Source organism: Hippoglossus hippoglossus, chromosome 14 (genome assembly GCF_009819705.1).
Source record: "Hippoglossus hippoglossus isolate fHipHip1 chromosome 14, fHipHip1.pri, whole genome shotgun sequence".
NCBI lineage: Eukaryota > Metazoa > Chordata > Actinopteri > Pleuronectiformes > Pleuronectidae > Hippoglossus > Hippoglossus hippoglossus.
Window position 1 is genome coordinate 451,866 of NC_047164.1, and position 21,192 is coordinate 473,057.

A 21,192-nucleotide genomic window follows, 5' to 3' on the forward strand; every position below is an offset into this window, starting at 1 on the left:
CTTATAAAACCACATCTTTGAAAAGATTATCTGTGAGGCGGAGCTTGTTTGGGTCAGAGGTCGAACGAGTGATTCAGAGTTACATCATCACACGGTGACGAAGACGCTACTCAAACGTCCCGAGCAGGAATAATAATAAACTGAAATTTAATCCGACATGTTCCTGGAAACAAAGATCAGCTGAGCAAACGAACCAATCGAGTTTCACTTCGTCGTCACTGACAGTTTGTTACCACGGTTACAGACAAAACCTTCAAGAACCGAGACGACTTCAACTAAACTGTTGAATCAGTTTCCACCGATTCAAATGTGAAAAAGCTCGGACTCATTTCCTGTTGATGTTTCAAACACTTCTCGTTTCGTGACGAATCATCGGAGCTTAGTTTTTTTCCTGCTAGAAAAATTGAAGCAGCTCAAACAGACGACGTCCAGAAACTGATGAAACGTTTCTCTCTGCGTCGTCAAGACGTCGGCTGGAACGCTTCACTCTGACATGACAGTCTCTGCTCTCGTTCTGTGCTCTCATTGGCTGATGATGAGCTGTCGAAGGTACGACTGCGTGAGGCCTCGCAGCTCCTCCAGCGTGTAGTCCTCCGGCATCGGGAGGCGGGTGATGTGTGGCGCCAGCTGGGCCAGCGGGATGCTGAGGGAGTCGGACGCAGCGTCGCCCTGCTGCAGACTCAGCACCGCACGCAGGATGTTGGAAACACGCTTCGCCATTTCTGCACAGAGGGAGGGAGGAGCAAGGAGGGAGGGAGGAGCAAGGAGGAGCAAGGAGGGAGAAGGAAGGAGGGAGAAGGGAGGAGGGAGGGAGGAGGGAGAAGGGAGGAAGGAGGGTGAAGGGAGGAGGGAGGAAGGAGGGTGAAGGGAGGAGGGAGGAGGGAAGAGGGAGGGAGGGAGGAGCAAGGAGGGTGAAGGGAGGAGGGAAGAGGGACAGAGGGAGAAGGAAGGAGGGAGAAGGGAGGGAGGGAGGAAGGAGGGTGAAGGGAGGAGGGAGGAGGGAAGAGGGAGGGAGGGAGGAAGGAGGGTGAAGGGAGGAGGGAAGAGGGAGAAGGGAGGGAGGAAGGAGGGAGGAGGGAGAAGGAAGGAGGGAGAAGGGAGGAGGGAAGAGGGAGGGAGGGAGAAGGGAGAAGGGAGGGAGGGAGGGAGGGAGGGTGAAGGGAGGAAGGAAGAGGGAGAAGGGAGGGAGGGAGGAAGGAGGGAGGGAGGGAGGAAGGAGGGAGGAGGGAGAAGGAAGGAGGGAGAAGGGAGGGAGGGAGGGAGGGAGGGAGGATCAGCCAGAGCAGCAGCTTTGTTGTACGATGTTCCACTGATCAGCTCATGAGGTTCTGCTCTGATGTCATCACCAGGAAGTGATGTCACACTGAGTCAACAACATCATTTCAAACTTAAAACTTTCATGTTGTCCTGTTCATCTAACTTCAGCCAATCAAGGGACAGATGTTTATTTGGAGGGAAGAGCTGCTGACTCTTCTGGACTCCGCCCCCTTTGAACTGAATAATTCTGAAGCTCTCACCTGATTGGGCGAGCCGGTCTCTGGCGGTCCTGCAGGGCAGGAGTTCGATTCTGCCGCAGAGAGACGTCACGTCGGTGTAGAGACGCTCGAGCTCGTAACCAGCGTTTTCCATCTGACGGCGAGGAGGAAGACACAAACATCAACATTAGTGCATTTACTCAGTTACTTTATTAAAGTAAGTTACTTTACTCATTAATGGAGCTTCAGTGTTAGTCAGCACTTCACAATAAAAGTCCCTCTGTATTTATGACCTTTACTTTGATATTTGATTCATTCATTTACATCTTTTATACTTTTTCAGAGCATCATAGCAAATTTTTTTTTGTAACTTCGCACACACACACACACACACACAACCTGCTGGATGTCCTGCAGAGTCTTGATGACCCTGATGTAGTCCAGGTAAACCCTCCCTGCAGTGTCCCAGTCCTGGATGCTGGTGCTGTGTTCAGGGACCGCCAGCCCCTCCAGGAACTCCAGCAGGTAGTCGTGGTTGTCGTTGATGATGCAATCTACAGGAAAAACCATGAGCATGTTTACAAAAATAATTAAATAGCTTATAAACTCATTCAGGTCTTTATTTAACTCCGACCTGAAGCCAGATGTTGGATCAGCAGCCGGTGACACTGGTTCCAGTATCCGGCCCGGTACAGATGCAGCGCCTCCTGGTGTCTGTTTGCGTCTCGGTGTGCTCGCGTGGCCTTGGCCTCGTGGATCCACTGCTCTGGGATGAGCAGTCTCTCCGTCAGGAAGCGCTCCCTCCGGACAGACTCGTCAGTCTCCTGCAGGGGGCAGTGGAGGGTCAACATCTCTCTGACGGCTCGTTCCCGCTGACTGAAGATGCAGAGAAAATATCAGTTATTTGAGTTTTTGTCTTCAGGGACGACGAGGTTCAGAGAAACACGTCTCACTCTGTGCTGCTACAACATAACACTGAAGCTCCTGCAAGAACTGAACATCAGCTTCTGACGATCTTTAATATGATGCTTCAGTCACGTGACAGAATCAGTGAAGCAGCTCGTCACAGGAATCAAAAAGGAACAAACTGAAACACCCGACATTATGTGGACGGGATTTAAGGAGGTGAGAACGTACGCGTGGTCGGGGATGTGCAGTAGGATAAAGATGGCCATGTGCCAGAGGCCGGCGCTCTCCAGTTGTGCGGCGTAGCTGGCGTGGAGGAGTCCCTGGCGTGAGGCGCTCAGGTGGCTGTAGTGCAGCGACTGCAGGACGCCCCACAGGTGCCAGCTCAGACGGTAATCCAGACGCTCCCAGGTGACGGTGAGAGGATCCAGCAGCTGCTGCAGACTGTAGTGTCTGCAGGAGGACACACAGGAAACTCAGGATTTAAAGGACATTTTACACATATCACACCAACCTGCGGATTCATTAACTCACTCAGGTTTTTATGAGAAAGTGTTTGTGCATCAGGACGTTTTTACCTGTCACTGTAGAGTTTGAGCAGGTGGAAACAGAGGTCGTACAGAGGTCGTTTAGACTCCTCCTCCTCTTCCACGTCCATCTTCTCCGCCTCCAGGTACGGCGGCAGGGGGGCACAGGCGTACTTCCCCCCCTCACATGAGCCCTGCAGGAGGAATGAAGAAATGATTATCAGTGGAGGAAGGAGCAGAAAGTCTCTGGTTCTTTAAGTGTTTAACGTAACTACGAATAAAATGTAAAAAGAAACACGGCAGCTGACCTGGAAGGCAGCTTCATATTTAGCGAGGGCATCGGCCATGGAGGCAGTCGGAGGCAACATGAACCAGAGGTGGACAGCCACGCAGCGTTTCCAGTCCAACTGTGAGCAGACGTTCACCACGGAGTCCGACGACTGCCACACCTGCAGGGACAACAGGAAACAGCATCAAACATCAGACTGAACGACACGGTGAAAGTCAAACAACCACCAACTGTCTCCATGTCCTTAGCGCGTTTCTTTAATCTGAAACATGTCATTTGTTCAGTAAAGCTACTGTTTCTGTTCCAACAACTCAAAAGGTGTCGTACAGGTTTCCCTGCCAGGAGCGTGAAGATGCGAAGTCGCTCCTCTGGTAGGTAGCTGTCAGTCTGCATCCGGTTCCAGTCGGCGAGCTGAAGAGCCAGCAGGTCACGACAGTACTGAGAGCCCAGGGCCTGAGACAGCAGCAGCGACAACCGATGGTCACCTGAAGACCAAGAGCACAACGGACATCATGTTGAAATTGATCTTAAAGTCTCCCGAGAGAAAAGAGTTAACAGAGCTAAATGTCTAGTTTCCTCCTCACCTTCCCTCTGTGCGACTCGACACGCCTCACTGATGCGGTTGCCCGTCAGGTAGCTGAAGATGGCCTCCGTGTGGCGACCCTTCCCGGCCAGAGCCACCTCCTCCTCCACCCTGCTGGTGGCGCCGCGGGACAGCCAGGCAGAGAAGGTCCGCCGTCTCTCCAACTGCTGCTCATAGTCACTTGGCGTCTCGATGTCTGGCTCTTGGTGGGCGGGGCCCAGCCGGCCCCAAAGAGCCTCACACAGGGTCCAGACCTCGGCCCAGTGGCCCAGGAGAGCTGGAGGGAGAGAGGTCAAAGGGTCAAATGTGGAGAAGTGACATCATCAGAACGTGTTCTTTTCTAATCAAACAAATCAAACACAGCTCCACTCTTATTTAGAAATTCTGTCAAAACACAAAGTTACTGTTATTTCTCTTACGGTCTGCGTCACCCTGCGTGTCGTTCAGCTCTGTGATCCACTTGGCGTATTCGTGCAGCGCTGCCACACCAGTCTGCGGTCGCACCAGAGGGCAGGGGACGGAGTCTGTGATGCTGATGATGCTGTGCTCCAGGCAGATCTCCAGGGGGCGCTGCAGCACTGTCTGGCTCTCTTCCTCCTCTCCCTCCCCGGTCTTCGTCACCTGAGGCTCCAGACCGACCAGCTGCTCCAGCGTCACTTTGTAGGGGCTTTCCACGAGTCTGCAGGAGACGATCAGAACCACGCTCAATTTTCATTTGGAGAAAATGTAATAAACATCATAAATTGTATTTGTTTTCTGTCTTACGGTTTGTTCCTGGCAGGTTTTGGCAGGAAGCTGAAGTCGGTCTTGGAGCTCAGGTCTTTGTGGTCGAGCTGTTTAGAGCCCAGCGAACTGAGGCGGTCTCCACAGTGCGCCAGCGTCCAGCCAGGACCCCAACCAACACGAAAGGACCGACCCTTGAACAGCCCGACATCCATCAGCAAACCTCCCTGTGAAACGACCCCACTCATCATTAGTGCTACACAAAGTTTTCTTTATTTCTTATATTATTTTTTCAGTGGATCGCCCCCTGGTGGCTGGCTGCATAAATTCCGAGAGGCTCACCAACACATTTCCTTTCCCTACAACACTTTTAAATAAATATCATATTGCCGACAACTACAGGCGTTCCGAGCGCAGGACGGGGTGAAGGTGGTGCAGGGAGGCAGTGGGACCCTCTCATCAGTCATCTAGTATGAACTCACAACTGCAAGACTCCCGATGATCTGACAGGAAGTCGTGTAGTGCGAACACACGCATAAAACACACCAACCTTCCCCAAAGTGACCGACTCTTTGAGAGGGACAGGGCCGCCCATGCGCCGCACGCCAACCGTCCTGATCGACGGCTCTGGAGTTCGGGGGGGCAGTAGGAAGGAGGGACCCTGTGCTGCCCAGTGTAATGAGCGGGGGGTGTCCGCCCGGGACAGAGGAGGCTGAGGAGAGTCCGAGAGCTGAGAGAGGAGGCCGGAGGTAAAACGAGCCTGAAGAAGACCCCCCACTGAGAGAGAGAGAGATTAACATTGTTTTACCCTCATGAAATAACAATTTGCAGTAAATCAACAAGTTGATTGGCACCGGACAGAGTTTTGTACCAGAGGATCGGCTCTGAGCTCCGGGCAGAACGATGCGAGGGGACGAGACGTCAGTGGAAACTTTCATCGCTCCTCGGCCCTGGAACAAGTCACTCTCCTCCTCGTCCTCAGCAAACAGGGACGCCTTCATGATCTGCAGAAAGAACGAGACAAAGCTGTTTATTCTGGTGACGTGATGTACTTCCTGTCTGTGGACTGTAGTCTCTACCTGGAGCGTGTGCGGGTTGATGCCCAACGTTGATGCGATGTGGCTGGACGCAGAGATACCATCAAGCTCAGCAGAGGTCAAACCTCCGAGCTTCCCGCATGTCGTGTCTGTCTCCCCGGGCAGGTCGCTGTCCTCCTCCCCTCCCAGCAGGCTCTCTGTCGGGAAACTCTGGGTGATGTCGGCCATGTCGCTGTCCAGCTCCGCCACGCCACTGGGAAGATCCACGACAGTGGACTGAAGAAACAGAGGCAAACATTGATTATTGATCATGATGGATCAGACTCATGGCTCCTGTGAGTGTGACGGAGAGTTAGTGGATAAATCACTTGTTGAAGAACACAATCAAAACAGTGAGAGAGTTTCTCCTCTGAAATTAAATTAAAAACTGAACTGGAAGTTTTTAGGTCTAAAGAAGTTTGACTACACAGCTTCTGCATCAGATTTTTATCATCGTTTGTTGTTCTTCAAACAAACTTTACAGACCAAAGATAAAAAATCATTTTCATTCACTTTATTTATTTTTTACTTTACTTTATTTAGAGATAAAAAAAACAAAGAGTTTGTCACACGACTTGAAGCAGGTTTGAGTTTCCTGCTGAAGAAGTTTGACCTTTACAAAATCATTTCAAACCACGAGCTCATTTTAATACATCAGAATAAAAACATCAAAGATTCTCAGGGTGTTTTTGTTCATTTTGCTTATTGCAGTGTTTGTGTTGTCATGACGATCTGTTCCTCAGCTAGAGGACGTCACATCTGTAAATCTACAGAGAACATCTGCACCACACGTTCACTTCTTTGTTTACAATTGACCTGGAAACCAGAATTTCCTCATATCAAACAACAACTTTCCGGATCACGTTTGGTTTTCATCATGAGAGTCATCAGGTTTTACTGCGGCTGTAACGATTCTCAAACAGACACTGAAATCACAGTTCAAACATCTGCGGGTCAAAATGTCGAAGATTTAATAAAACCCACAAATTTCACCCCCGCTTCTCCTCACACACCCACTACAGCTCCGCCTCAAAAAAGAAAAACGAGGTATGAATCACAGCGTGGATTTGGAGATTGGTTACACCCCGAGGTGTGAAGCTTTGAGAGAAGAGGCTTGAATGCATGTTGTGTTACAGAGACGATAGTAAAAATAACCTTAATTTATATTTTGTATAAAATATTTTGTCTGTTTATGTCTATAAAGATTTTTTACTCAAATCACTAAAATGTTTATGATTTCAAGGAGCCCTGAAATAACAGAAAATTGTTGTTTCCTGCTCAGTGAGATGACGTCGTGTTTTCAAACTGAAGATCATCAACTCAATATAATAACATTTATTTATAAAGCATTTTATAGCATAAAATGTGAAACTGATCGATCGTTGCTCGTGACCTCAAATGAATCCGGCACGAACAAGAACTAAACCTTAGACCAAATCGAGATGGACGACATGACAGCTCCCGAAAAATAAAGACAAATCGTCTGGATCGCCCCCTGGTGTCTGGCTGCAGCATAGGTCATAATCCCCTCCTCCATGTTAGCAGTTGGGACATGAACCAAACTAAAAATATCTAAGTAGATAAATAAATGTTTGTCAAAGATGTTTCTGTCATTTCAGCTCGTTCTTATCTCACTGATGTTTGTTCACGTGTTTCTGATCAGTTTGGTTTGAATCAGTTATTTGATGATATAAAAACAGGCTGAGGCATCGTGATTGACAGCTGAGACTGAATGAAGATTGGTTGAGTGGGTCTGATGACGGGACCTTGATACCACGACTCCCAATCACTACTGCACGATGTCCAATGGCAGCGTTCATGTCCAAGATATTTTAGCTTCATGACTGTACGACGAGAGGAAGGGGTAACAAAAGAAAACATCCAGAGAACTTCCGATTCTGAATAAAAACAGTTTTAGTGAAATGTTCCTTTTATCACTGCGGATGACGACGACAAAGGATGAACAGTGTGGATGGGCGCAGGCTGCTCTACCTGAGCCTGTGGCGCCACCTGATGCTGGGAGGGCGGAAGTTGCTGCTGCAGCTTGGAGGGAGGAAGTGACATCATGGTCTTCAACTTCTTGGGGTCGGTTTTCAGAGGGATGTCGTCCTCCTCGTCAGAATCCTGGAGGCCGTACTTCGAGAAGTGGGCCACCTGAGAGAGGAGGGGGAGGAGTCTGTTACACCTGAGAATCACCTGAATGATGTGAGAGTATTCGCTCGGATGACAACCAAATTCTTTTAAATTGGTTAAATGTTCTCAGACACAGTCACTGACCTCGAACACCCAGGACCCCGTCTCAGTTCTGTACTCCAGGAAACGTGCTCCCTGTTTGCGCGAGGCTTTCTCCAGCCGACCCTCGTAGTTCATGTCGGACAGACGCTCGGGGCTCCTGATCTGAGTACAGGTCGTTTTGTCATTTGGCCAAACCCCATCCAGGGTGACCTCGGCTCGTCTACGCACAAAGTGACGACATGAGATTAGGACATGAGCTAAATGACCCCTTTCCCCATTAGACACCGTCCCACACAGCAGAAGGATTTTAGACTAACCTGTTAAGCCCCTCCCCCTCTAATGGCTTGTTTTTGTCATCCGGGTACACGATGACCTCCTTGCGTCTGAAGTGGACGATCTCGTCAAGGTTCAGCCCACTCACATTCACCTCACCAGGGAAGAAGATGGAGCCATAACCTGTGAGGGCCAATCAGCTGAGTGGTGAGACGCCAGGCCAATAAGAGACCATGCGATACAAGTGGCTGAGTTTGACTGAAGCGAGTTAATGTCAAATTAAATCAAACAATGACCTGACGAGATTTTATCTTTAACATTAGCTGAGCTCAGTTCATCGAGTGTTAACTTTACCTTTCCTGCCGATGGTAAAGTTTTCCACCAAACACTCTCCGTGTTCGTCCGTCATGTCAGCCAGATCCTTCATGGAGGGGATGGTGTAATAACCGACACGGTTGAGGACGATGCCTGAAAGACAGAAAACAGAATCTGTCTGAGAGAAGTCAAAGTATCCCCCCCCTCCAATACATCCAGTGCTTTATGGTCCATTTGACTCTCAATGATCATCAGCTGTATTGAACACTTGAAACTAGAGACTGAGACAAACTCCTGAGGAAAACATTTCCTGACGTTGTCGTGGCTATTTGTCCAAAAGATGTTTCAGTCAAAATAAAGTGACCAAAAAGCCACTGATGCAGCAGTTGGTTTGTACTCGGGACAATGGTCCACGCTGAATTCACGGTTGGGTTGATTTGTTTTCCCGTTCAAAAGCAAAGATACATTTCTTCTTCTCATGCTCTGCTGAAAAAAAACATTTCCCTTCCTGGGGCTTCCGCTCATTAACACACCTGCTACCTGCTTAGTGCCCCCTAGTGTCTAAAAATATGAATGCAATTAATTTGCTTAATAGGAGGAAGCGGCTTATTTAGAAAAAGCAGCACATTACATGTCATTTAGCTGATGCTTTTATCCAAAGTCACTTCCAAAACCTATGAGGGGCCATTCAGGGTTTAACATCTTTCCCATGGACACTTCGGCATGGGCTGGGATTCGAACCCTTCAGGCCTCCATACCGAATCACAATATATCAAACTAATGAAATAGCTCCCCTAACCCTAAGAAGTAGAGTAATTTTCTCATAGACATCTATAGAAACTGCCAGTGGAGTCGCCCCCTGCTGGTAGTCTGTGGTTCGTCTAACCTGCTGGATGAGGAGACTGTTGAATTTCCTGCTGCTCGTCCTCTCGCTCCTCCTGCAGAGACTCCTCCCCCAGAGATGCCAACAGGTCATCACTGCTCAGCTGAGCACACGCACACACACGCACACACACACACACACACACACACACACAAATTTGACTATCAACACAATGAACAAATATTGCATCTGTGACCGTTAAATTCAAACTGAAAGAAAATGTACTTTATTAACTAAGTTAGTTGGTTTGTGTTAGAAATGATAATGTGTAAGTTTCCATTGACACTGGTGATACGTTTCTATCTTGATCAGATTTGAGGAACCAGTGATGCCACTGACCTCCAGGCCGTTCCTCGCCGCTTTGTGCATGTTCAGGTCACTGATGGTGTCCTGCAGGCTGGTCTGGGCGCGGCCCTGTGGGATGGGCTTGGCGATGGGGTTAACGTAGAACTGGGTGACCTCTGGGTCATCGTCCGCCTGGCTGCTAGTGCCCCCCAGCTCCTCCTCCTCCTCTTCCATGAGGCTGCAGATGGCAAACGACAGGAGATTAAATACAAAACAAAGCTTAAGAGTTAATAAAAATAAAATCTCAAGCTTGTGGGCAATTTGAGATGGAACCATCTGAACCTCCTGCTGTCATTGGGCATATCTAAATTTACAGATTTCATACCACCCGTAGCAACAGATTTATATCTGGACCAATCACTCGTTTCATCCTCTGAACCAACAACTTGTCTTTTAGACTCTGTCCCAACTGGACTTTTTAAAAGGAAGTTTTCACCCTAATTGACAGTTTCATATTGAATCAGATTTATGTCTTTGTTAACCGGCTGCGTACCACAAGCTTTTAAGGTAACTGTAATTGAACCTCTGCTTCAAAATCCCACTGTTGATCCAGATGTTGTAGCTGATTAGACCCAAATCAAAGCTTCATTTCCAAAACCCTAGAAGAAGCTGTTGCTAACCAGCTGTGTGATGACTGAGACAGAAATGATCTGTTGGAAAACCTTCAGTCAGGATTTAGAGTCATCACAGAAACAGCTGTTAACAGTTACTAACGACCTTTTCATGGCCTCAGCTAATGGACTTGTCTCTTACTGGTCCTGTTGATCTTAGTGCAGCATCTGACCCCACAGATCATAAGATCCTGTTACAGAGACTGGAGCAACATGTCGGGATCAAAGGAACATCAGACTGGTTTAAATCATATTTATCACAGATTTCAGTTTGTTCATGTTAACAATGACTCCTCCATGCACACACAAGTTAGTCATGGAGTTCCACAGGGTTCTGTCCTTGGACCGATACTCTTCAGCTTATATCTGCTCCCTTTAGGCAACATCATCAGAAAGCACCTCGTACACTTCCACTGTTACGCAGACGACACCCAGCTGTACATATATGAAGCCTGATGAATCTAATCACTTAGTCCAACTTCAGGAACGTCTCAAGAACATCAAGGTCTGGACGACCCACAACTTCTTACTTCTAAATTCAGACTGAGCTCATTGTAATGGTCCCTAAACATCTGAGAGAAACACAGTGACCAGATAGTCCCCTTGGTGTTAGCTTGGCCCCCAGCTCCACTGTGAGGAACCTGAGTTAGGACCAGGACATGTGACCCACATATAAAACAAGTCTCTAGGACAGCTTTCTTCCACCTGCACAGTATTATGAACATTAGGAACATTCTGTCTCAGAAGGAAGCTGAGAAACTCGTCCATTTGTTCCCTCTAGACTGGATCAGTGTGACTCTTTATTATCAGGACGTCCCAGTAAGTCTGTGAAAAGCCTCCAGTTGGTCCAAGATGCTGCAGCACGAGTGCTGACAGGAACTAGGAGAGATCATATTACTGCTCTCAGCTTCTCTGCATTGGCTCCTTGTAAAACTCTGAACATCAAGATCCTGCTCCTCACATATAAAGTCCTTCAAACCCTTCATATATCAAAGAGCTCATAACACCATATTAGGAAGTCCTGAATCATCCCTTAGTTATGCTGCTATAGGTCTAGACTGCCCATCATGCACTGAGGGAGAACTCCCATCATCCACTGAGGGAGAACTCCCATCATCCACTGAGAGAGAACTCCCATCATGCACTGAGGGAGAACTCCCATCATGCACTGAGGGAGAACTCCCATCATCCACTGAGGGAGAACTCCCATCATGCACTGAGGGAGAACTCCCATCATGCACTGAGGGAGAACTCCCATCATGCACTGAGGGAGAACTCCCATCATGCACTGAGGGAGAACTCCCATCATGCACTGAGAGAGAACTCCCATCATGCACTGAGGGAGAACTCCCATCATGCACTGAGGGAGAACTCCCATCATCCACTGAGAGAGAACTCCCATCATGCACTGAGGGAGAACTCCCATCATCCACTGAGAGAGAACTCCCATCATGCACTGAGAGAGAACTCCCATCATGAGAGAGAACTCCCATCATGAGGGAGAACTCCCATCATGCACTGAGGGAGAACTCCCATCATGCACTGAGAGAGAACTCCCATCATGCACTGAGAGAGAACTCCCATCATGCACTGAGAGAGAACTCCCATCATGCACTGAGAGAGAACTCCCATCATGCACTGAGGGAGAACTCCCATCATGCACTGAGGGAGAACTCCCATCATGCACTGAGAGAGAACTCCCATCATGCACTGAGGGAGAACTCCCATCATGCACTGAGGGAGAACTCCCATCATGCACTGAGGGAGAACTCCCATCATGCACTGAGGGAGAACTCCCATCATCCTTTGCAGGTATCCCAGCAACACTTGATGCTGTACAAGTGTTGCTGGTCTCTCTCTCTCTCCTCCTCATTTCCCCCCCCCCACATTGAGTCTGGTTCTAGAGGTCTCTTCCAGTTAATGAGGGAGTTTTCCTCCAAACTGCTGCTCATTGTGGGAACTGTTAGTTTCTCTATAAAACATTTAAGGTCTTGACCTTCAATGTAAAGACCCTTGAGACAATGTATATTATAATTTGGCGCTATAGAAATAAAATTGATTTGGTATTGAATACTGTGTGTGTGTGTGTGTGTGTGTGTGTGTGTGTGTGTGTGTGTGTGTGTGTGTGTGTTGACACCTGTGTCCGTTCTGTGGATACTCGGGGGGTGAAGCGAGGTCGTCTGTCTCCGTCTCCGGCTGGCTGCTGTACTGACTGCTGTTCAGGTTCTTCAACACAAGTTTCTTTATACTCTTTCTGTGGACGACACACAGGTTTATTACTGAGGCTCCACGCTGATCTAAACACCTGCAGCTTCCCTGTGCTTCTCACCCGTAATGACAACATTTTCACATGTGTTACCATGGCAACAGAACAGGCTGCTGGGTACCTGGGCACGAAGGCTCCGTTGGTGAGCGAGGGCTCGTCATCATCAAGGCCGTCGAAGAGCTGCGACTTGGAGGAGCCGGATGATGTCAGCGATTTGGGGCGAACCCTGGTCGCAGGTCGAGGGGTCAGCTTGTAGTGGGTGGGTGTGGTCAGAGCCTTCTGGGCCGTGGGATTGGTTGGTTTCAGACGCTGTGAAAAGAAAAAGAGGAGATGATGTGAATTTTAAAAAATCCGCAGAGCGACAAAAGAGCAGCAGCTTCTGCAACTTTAGAACAAACTCACCTCCTCTTTCTTCTTGGGGTCGGACAGCGGGTTTCTGAACAGCGGCGAGTCTCCGTACGGTGAATACGCCAGAACGCTGAGCTGCTGCTGCAGCATGGCCTGCTGAGCCGCCGCTGCGCTGGGATCAGTGAGCGCTGCAGAAAAGAAAAAACGACAATCATACACTACCATCACCAACGACCAAAGAACTCACTATAAACACCAAAGTAAATGTCAGAATGTCGTTAGTCTGTCTCACCGACTGGTTGCTGTGGAGCTCCGAATCCCATCGTGCTGGTTCCACTGTTGAATGCTGTCGTTCCGAATGTTCCCATGGTTCCCAGCGTGGTTCCCAGTTTGTTCTGGTTGTTTCCGAACAGAGACGTCTGTCCTGGTCCCACTGCTGAACACACACAGATGTGTTATAATATGTTTGTGAGAACAGTCTGAAACCTGCACTTTGTTTCAAAATAAATGATAAAAGTAGTTAGATTGTGTTATAAAGAAATAAAAGATATCTGAAATGTTTTTCATTAATAAACAAAGATTTCTAAATATAGAAACAAAGTAAATATCACTTAACTCTCAGTAAGTTATTCTAAATATAAATCATTTGTCTCTGCTCCTCTCCTGCCACCGTACGTTATCAACTCATATCACCAACTTACAACATGAGGTAGAAGACTTCTCGACTTGAATGTTCTTAAATACTATGGTTTTTATTTTAGAACGATTTAAAGATTATTTTGCAAACAATAATCTCTCACAGGCAGTTAGTCTGTTTTCAGACAGTTGATATTATTTTATTACACATTCTATGAGTAAGATCTTTCTTCTTCGTTTCCTGTTGACTTCATGGTTCGTGTCTTACCTGCTCCAAAGCTGGTTCCCAGTCCAGTGCCCAGTCCACCAGTGGCCGGTTTGTTTCCAAACAGACTCCCTGCAGCAGGATTCGTTCCAAAACCTCCACCAACAAACAAGTGATCAGAGTTGATTGGAGCTGTTGCCATGGTTACCTTCAGATGTACGTCGAATGTGTTTTACCTTGCTGTGTTGTCAACAAAAGACTTCACTCACCAAAGGTAGAGGTGTTGGTTCCGGTTCCCAGCGTGAGGGCCGGCTTGTTGCCAAAGAGTCCAGTGCCGGTGCCGAAGGAGGGAGCGCTAGTGGTGGTGGTGCCGAACCCGGCCGTTTTATTACCGAATAAACTCTGCTGTTGGAGACAAGACAGGAAGAGTGAAAACAAACATCTTTCTCTTTGTGTTCCACATCCTGAGACTATCAGGGACCTGACAAGTCACAGGAAGTGACTCGCTAAAGTGGCCATTGCAGACGTCACGATATATAATCTATTATGGTTGAATTCATTTGACACGGATGCAGTTTAATAGGTTCAACAGCTTTTCTTAAAGAAACTTTAAGACATCTTTTTATCATCCCCTTGTTGTTTTAATTCTTTTTTATTTAATTAATATACTGATTTGTGTTTTTTTAACAGTTGTTCATCCTGTTGTCTTAACCTGCTGTTTATATTGAAGTTTTTTTGTTTTTATTGTTTTATCATAGATGTTTTAACTTCGTTATTGACATCAACCGTCAGTTCAACAGAAACTGTTGATTATGACCCAGACAAAGAAAGATGTGTTATTGTCTGTTTCTGTTCTGACAATAATCCCTGGTTTACTCTGTACCTGTGTGCCAACGTTTCCAAACCCGGTGTTGGTTTGTCCAAACAGCCCAGTGCCGGTCCCGAAGCCTGCGGCGGTGCTGGTCTGAGCGGTGCCGAACAACCCACCCGCCTGAGGCGCTGCCGTGTTCCCAAACAAACCCTGCAGCGCGGCAGAGAGACATCAGACACCAGAAATCCTCACTCAGACAGAACAGTTTGAGGGTGAAGCAACAGCTGATGCTTGAAATATCATTATTAAAGCATATTTGCTTGTTTTTAATCTTTGCCACACAGGACGTTTAAGTGTTGGTGAGAGAAGCTGCGTAGAGAAACTGAATGACTCACCATGGTGCTGGTGTTGGCCTGTCCCATGGTGTTGGTGTTACCGAAGGAGAAGCCGGTGTTCGGCGCGGTGGTCGTCTGACCGAACGGCTTGAAGAGGCTGGCGGCTGGTTGCTGTGCCGGCTGTGTGAAAAGGCCGCCTGTGGTCGCACCGAACCCGCCGGGCGCTGCTAAAGAGACGACAGACACAGAGCGTCATTTCACTTGCTCTAATTAACACTAATCTTCTATGGTTAGACTTTAAATGATTTCTACAAATAAAATAGAAGCAGAGAAGAAGAGTTCTGATCACTGTGGTAAGACGCAGCTTCTGTTGTCATCACTCACCTGCTCCGAAGGTGCCTTTATTCTGTCCGAAGGAGAAGCTGGTGTTGGGGGCCGTGGAGCCAAACAGGCCAGTGGTGGCACTGGGCGCGGCCGCGGTCGCACTGAACAAGCTGCCCGTCGCTGCAGCCATCTGATTGGTCTGTCCTTTCCTGCCCGCCTGGTAATCCTCGAATCTCAACTCCTGCAGAGAAACAGGAGAGACAACAAATCAGATCAACAGAGACGGGTTCACAGACATTTATCAATATCTGTGTTGATGTTTGCTGATATGAAAACTTCTGTTTTACAGAATAAACAATGCCTGGAAAGAAGTGAATTTATGTTGTCTTATGTTAAAGATTTTTATTTTCTGCATTCAAGTTCTATATTTGGTTGCATTTGTATTTTCTTTTTATTTGTAATAAAGTTTATGGGTAAAAAGTTAAACTTCAATTACACTTTTTGTGTTTTTATCATCTTAGGAATCACAAACACATTTTAAATGCATATATATATATATCTATAGATATCTATAGATATAGGTATTATGATACTTATTTGCCCCTAATATCGATATCGGCACAAAAAAGTCACTCAAACAAATCGCTTGAACCAATTCACGCAGATCATCTAATTGATCGTATTCTCTGAATCCTGCATGGACATTAACAGGAGAGTTCCGTCAAATCAATCTGTCTAACCATGCGACTCATTAAAATAAGCAGCTGATGTGCTCGTCTGTGTGTCGACCGTCAGACTCACCTCCAGGGACTTGTTCTCGTACTCCTTCATGGCCGTGATGCACTGGTGTTTGGTGTTGATGCTCGTGGTCACACCAGCTTTCACCATCGTGTCACTTCCTGTTGGAGGCTGAATGGGAACAAAGATCTCTGTTAACTCTTTTAAAACAAGAAACATACAGATTGTAAACCGTTAAACTTGTTTTTCATTGTGAGGAAATTAACATCTGTAACTGCAGATTCCGTTTGAAGGGTTAGAGGTTAGGTTAAGTTAAATACTTTTGTTCATTCATAGTATTTCATTTTTTCAGATGCTGGGAATGTTTCGCCATCATCTATACATTTATTTGGACCCTCATTCATTCTGGACCTTCTCATAAAGTCTTGCCTTGTTTTTCCAATGTGAACACAAAGGATTAAGTTTGTGGTATAAACCAGAGTCACAGGAGCAGAACAGGTTCCTTCTTGTCGCATCAGATTTACTCACGTTGAATTTCACGGTTGTTCCCGGCTGCTGTGCTGCGGAGAACCCAGCGCCTCCGAACAGAGAGTTCGTTCCCCCGAAGGGGTTGGAGGCAGTGTTGGTGGCTCCGAAGAGCCCGCCGCTGCTGGTGCTCGTCCCAAAGCCTGGACGACAGAAGAGGAGCCAGATTAATTTATCCAAATGTCAAACTGATGTCTTGATTTATCAGCAGAATCTTTTATCTGCAACATTTCAGGCAGGAAGAAGCTGCATTTAACGGAAACTGGACTCGCTTGAGGCTCCTGAAGACGTTCTACCTCTCGTCTTCTTCAGTTCAGACTGAACAGAGAAACTTGTCTTGTTTTATTCTGGTAAAAACTTATGACATTTCAGATCCATACCATAAACATCACATTAGTGTCAGTGCCTAATAATTAATCATGAAATGCACCCTGGGTATAAATGAACAGAAGAAAATGGATGAATGGAACTGTTTAAAAAGGTCACACTTTTAAACCAGAATCTCTGTTGCTTTTTTTCTTTTTGGTTTCTGAATTTCATCTGTTTCAGTGTTGAACCAAAATGATGTTTTTTTTTCTCCTGGACAAAACCAGGAGCAGGTTGTCATGACGATTTCATCTGAATAACTAAAATCACCCCTTAAAAAAGGTGTGAATTGTTCACCGCAGCTGTGACTCACTTCCAAAAGATGTGGGTTTGTTGGCACTGAAGGCATTATTCTGCTGGGAGAAGAGTCCGCTGGTGGTGCCTGTTCCCGTGTTGCCAAACAAGCTGGTAGAGGTGCCGCTCGCTGCACCGAAGCCGAAGCCGGTGCTAGTGGAGGAAGCCGCCGGTTGACTGAACGTACTCGATCCAAACAGACCGCCTGGGGGAAAGAGACGGGAGCAGATTAAAGTTTATTTACACGTCTTTAAAAGAAGTTCTACACTTCAAAACTTTATTTGTGCAGAACATTTCAACAACTAGTCTTCAGGAGTTGTACAAGTGTAAATCCGCAACTGGACTCAGTTGAGTTTAACTCAGTTCAGACCAAACTGGGAATCTTCAGATATGTTTGAAGGAGGCAACACAAAGCACTTTAAATAAAGAAATGTAACTAAAACGTGGAGAAAATGAGACAAGAGCTGACAAACCAGGTTTATTCTGTGTGGAACCAAACAGTCCTCCAGTGTTGGTGGTCGTCCCGAACGTAGAAGCCCCAAATCCTCCTGCCGCCCCAAAGCCTGTGTCTGCAGATAAACAGTTCACGCGACGGTTTGACACGACACTGAGTGACGCTTTAAATCACCGGAAATAAAAACAGAAGCTTTCTCCCACTGTTCCCACAGTTAGAGCTGAGAGTAAATTCACATCACCATAACTTGGCTGTTGGGGTTTTTCTGTTTGTGAATGAGACTTCACTGATTGAAATAAAACACCCACCTCCGTTAATCCCACATATTTTATAATTACAGTTATTCAGACAATTATCTGATTTTATAAGCAACGTGTGTTTTTGGTTTGGTCGATTTGGTGTTTTTACTACCTATGCTTAACAGCTTCATGTGGAAACCATCATTTAGATGGTCTGTGAGAAAGCGCTCCACCTAAGGCTGCTGTGGGTTGGAATTAAATCAAGTTAATAGAAATAAAGAAACTTACTTTGTTGTCCGAAGGTGGACGCGTTGCCGAATCCCCCTGTTCCTCCACCGAACGGAGTCCCGAATGACTTGTTGAACATCTTGACCGGTTAACAGGACGGCACGAAGTCTTCTGCCTGGAGACAAACATGAACTTTAAAAACTTAAAAACTTCTGCATGAGCCGTTTATACTGAGCATTAACATCACTCTGGGAAAATGTGACAGGACCAGTTTCCATTAACCTCAACTGTCACTTTACTGTCAACCATAATGTGTGTCGTTGAAAAGAAAGAGTCTGAATCTTGTTTGTTTTCAGACATTCATTCTGGAAAATTGAGTCTGCACATGTTCCTCACATGTTCCTCACATGTTCTGCAGGTTCTGTCTGTGAGAACAAATGTCTGATAGTTGCATCGAAAACCAAAACTCCTTTAATCTCATAAACTAAATAATCTCAATGCACCCTTCACTTTTAAATAAACGAGTCTTTAAGGAATTTGTTTGCATTGAAGTAGAAGTAACATGGAAATACTTCAGTAAAGTACAAATACCTCAGACCTGAACTAAAGTAAGCGTGTTAGTAACTTGTCTGAGCAGCGGGAGCAGTGTCACCGAATCAAGAGAAAATCAGACACGTGAAGTTTGAACACGGCTCAGATCCGAGGAGAACTTTCAGCTCCTCGGATCTGTGTCGTTACCGGACTCCACGTGTAGCTGACCACGGGTGGTTGACCACGGGTAGCTGACCCAGGTGGTTGACCACGTGTAGCTGACCACGGGTAGCTGACCCAGGTGGTTGACCACGTGTAGCTGACCCAGGTGGTTGACCACGGGTAGCTGACCACGGGTAGCTGACCCAGGTGGTTGACCACGGGTAGCGAGCTGTGTCATCAGAGACCCGTCGATCCAAACACACCGTAACCACCGGTGAGTCGGAACCGGCTGAGACACAATATAGAGACAAACCGGTGCTCCACTTTAACTGGTGATACGTTGTCTTTATTCCAGATGTTGTTTGTCGGTCACTGATTCGTCCTTTTCACAAACCGTGTGTGAAGTGCGGTGATCTACTGAAGGTGTCGTTGAAATAAACATCAAACAAAACCCATCACGAGTTAATGTGATGTGTCAGCGTCACTTTGACACAATATCAAATAATAGATATCGTATAAAAACCCTTGAAAAGGATTGGAAACGACGTGATGAAGTGAATTAGCTTCAGATTTGCCTCGTCACAGTGTTGTGTTGACAACACACTTCAGACAGATCATCTGTTGATTACACACAGACAAACACTTGCATTACAGAAACTACAAAAAAACAAACTATAGCGTTTTCCGATGAGCGTTTGTTGTTTTCATGTCATCAGAAGCCTGAAGCTCATCATGGAGAACATGGAGTACATCTCTTAAAGTCACGTCTGCTGACTTTAACCAGCAGCGACAGGAGTGAAGATTAATCAACTAAAGGCACGTGCACCAACTTCACTCACAAAAACAAGCACGAGCTTCCACCTGGTTGGTGTCAGGGATGTTTTGGTGTGACACGTGTTTGGAGCTGGCCTCTTCTCAGAACTCGTGTGTCTCCTGTGAACCATGAGCATCAGCCTGTGAAGCCTGTTATCGAGTCTGCAGCGTTTCCTGTGGGTTCGGACTATCAACAGGGATCATGTGACTGTCTGCACATCCGGTGTGTTACAGTCGCTTCGTTCAGGTGAAGCAGCGAACATCAAAGCGGCTCGGTGACGTCATCAGGCCAGAAGCTAACTCACTTCATCGCGTCCTTTCCGGTTCACGTTTTTTTATACGATATCTAATATTTGATATTGTTGTGTCAACGTGACGCGGACACATCACATTAACACGTGATGGGTTTTGTTTGATGTTTATTTCGACGACACCTTCAGGAGATCACCGCACTTCACACACGCACGCGCTTTGTGAAAAGGACGAATCAGCGACCGAGTCTGAACCGACCATCAACATCTGGAGTAAAGACATCACCAGTTCAAGTGGAACCCCGGCAGCAAGATCATTTCCGCTCCTGCTAACAACACGTTAGCTCCGCGAACACAACTCACACCCGAGTCATCAGTCACACAACTCCTGCCTCACACACACACACAGTGAACATGTATATACACGCACACACACTGAGCCTATTATCGGACACTCACCGCCGCGCTGACACTGTTCAAAGTTACCCGCTGTCAGGCTAACGTTAGCCTGCTAGCTCCGCCGCTAGCTGCGTAGCACAGCTCGGTGAACGAGCCGCGGACACGTGACGAACAACAGCTGCTTTCTCGCACTTTTACCTCCAACGGTGAAACTGACGCTGTGTCTGCGCTGAAACTTCAAACACTGACGCGTTTTAACGAAACATCGGAAACATCTGAAGCTTCGAGTCAACGAGGGAAAACCGTCTGCGCACTGTCTGACGTCACACTGCTTCTTCTTCTACGTTTTCCGGCAGCTGGTGTCCACTGAGACTCACTACTGCCACCTACTGGATTTCACAGCGTCTGACAATCCTGATCACACCTTTATTTTATAAACTTTATTCACATTTTCCTTCGTTTTGGAACAAAATCAAAAAGTACAAAACACGAACAAGGTTAAAAATACTAAAGTAAAAGACTGTTTATACATAAAAAATAACAAGTACCAACTGTACAAGGAGTCTCCTTCTTGCTTCTCACTTCTCTGACAACTAATTCTCAAAATGTCAAAGGCTCATTAATTTACTCCAGAACAATAAACATTGAAATACTTATTGTTCCATGTATTTTATTACAGAGATGATGATACATAAATGTTTAAAAACAGGATTACATAAAAAACCAAGGTAGTACTTGGTAAACTTTGAGTCCAGATCAAGGCTTGTGTTTCACTTTCGTTAACAAAGTGAGAAAGGAGTTCAACATTTTCACAGATTTCTCTGAGAATAATTCATGGATCTTGATGAAAATCTGGCATATTTATGGCGATGATATTGTAATTATAAGTGCAATATATATGATGTTTGTGTAATTTGGTGCCGATCTGAATAAAAATCCTGAGCTAGTGAATTTAAATGTGGTTTCATAAGGAGACTGTTGGGCCTTGGCAGAGGAATGGGACATTCTCGGTTTTCATCATTCCTA

General features: G+C 46.5%; 1 protein-coding gene across 10 annotated transcripts; it reads right to left on the reverse strand.

Annotated features, from left to right (window-relative positions):
- Window positions 1-157: 157 nt before the first annotated feature.
- Window positions 158-20,572, reverse strand: nup98 (nucleoporin 98 and 96 precursor). 10 transcript variants are annotated; one of them, XM_034607232.1, is made up of 35 exons: window positions 20,365-20,510; window positions 18,071-18,185; window positions 17,563-17,658; window positions 17,109-17,294; window positions 16,433-16,572; window positions 15,968-16,075; window positions 15,227-15,407; window positions 14,903-15,069; window positions 14,580-14,717; window positions 13,966-14,101; window positions 13,760-13,852; window positions 13,148-13,291; window positions 12,910-13,043; window positions 12,629-12,816; window positions 12,379-12,495; window positions 9,625-9,808; window positions 9,289-9,388; window positions 8,442-8,555; window positions 8,132-8,270; window positions 7,857-8,034; window positions 7,572-7,733; window positions 5,583-5,816; window positions 5,375-5,507; window positions 5,054-5,280; window positions 4,546-4,730; window positions 4,200-4,459; window positions 3,782-4,057; window positions 3,525-3,682; window positions 3,217-3,357; window positions 2,960-3,102; window positions 2,613-2,834; window positions 2,110-2,351; window positions 1,875-2,029; window positions 1,518-1,629; window positions 158-722 (listed from the first exon to the last, which is right to left on the reverse strand). In XM_034607232.1, the coding sequence occupies exons 2-35, from the start codon at window positions 18,147-18,149 to the stop codon at window positions 523-525; spliced, it is 5,472 nt and encodes a 1,823-aa protein (XP_034463123.1). In that variant the 5' UTR covers window positions 18,150-18,185; window positions 20,365-20,510; the 3' UTR covers window positions 158-522. The 10 variants fall into 10 exon arrangements, with proteins under 10 accessions (XP_034463123.1, XP_034463130.1, XP_034463131.1 ...); XM_034607235.1 differs by having other exon boundaries at window positions 163-722; window positions 13,966-14,098; window positions 14,903-15,066; window positions 20,227-20,505; XM_034607236.1 differs by having other exon boundaries at window positions 163-722; window positions 13,148-13,288; window positions 14,903-15,066; window positions 20,227-20,505.
- Window positions 20,573-21,192: the final 620 nt, after the last annotated feature.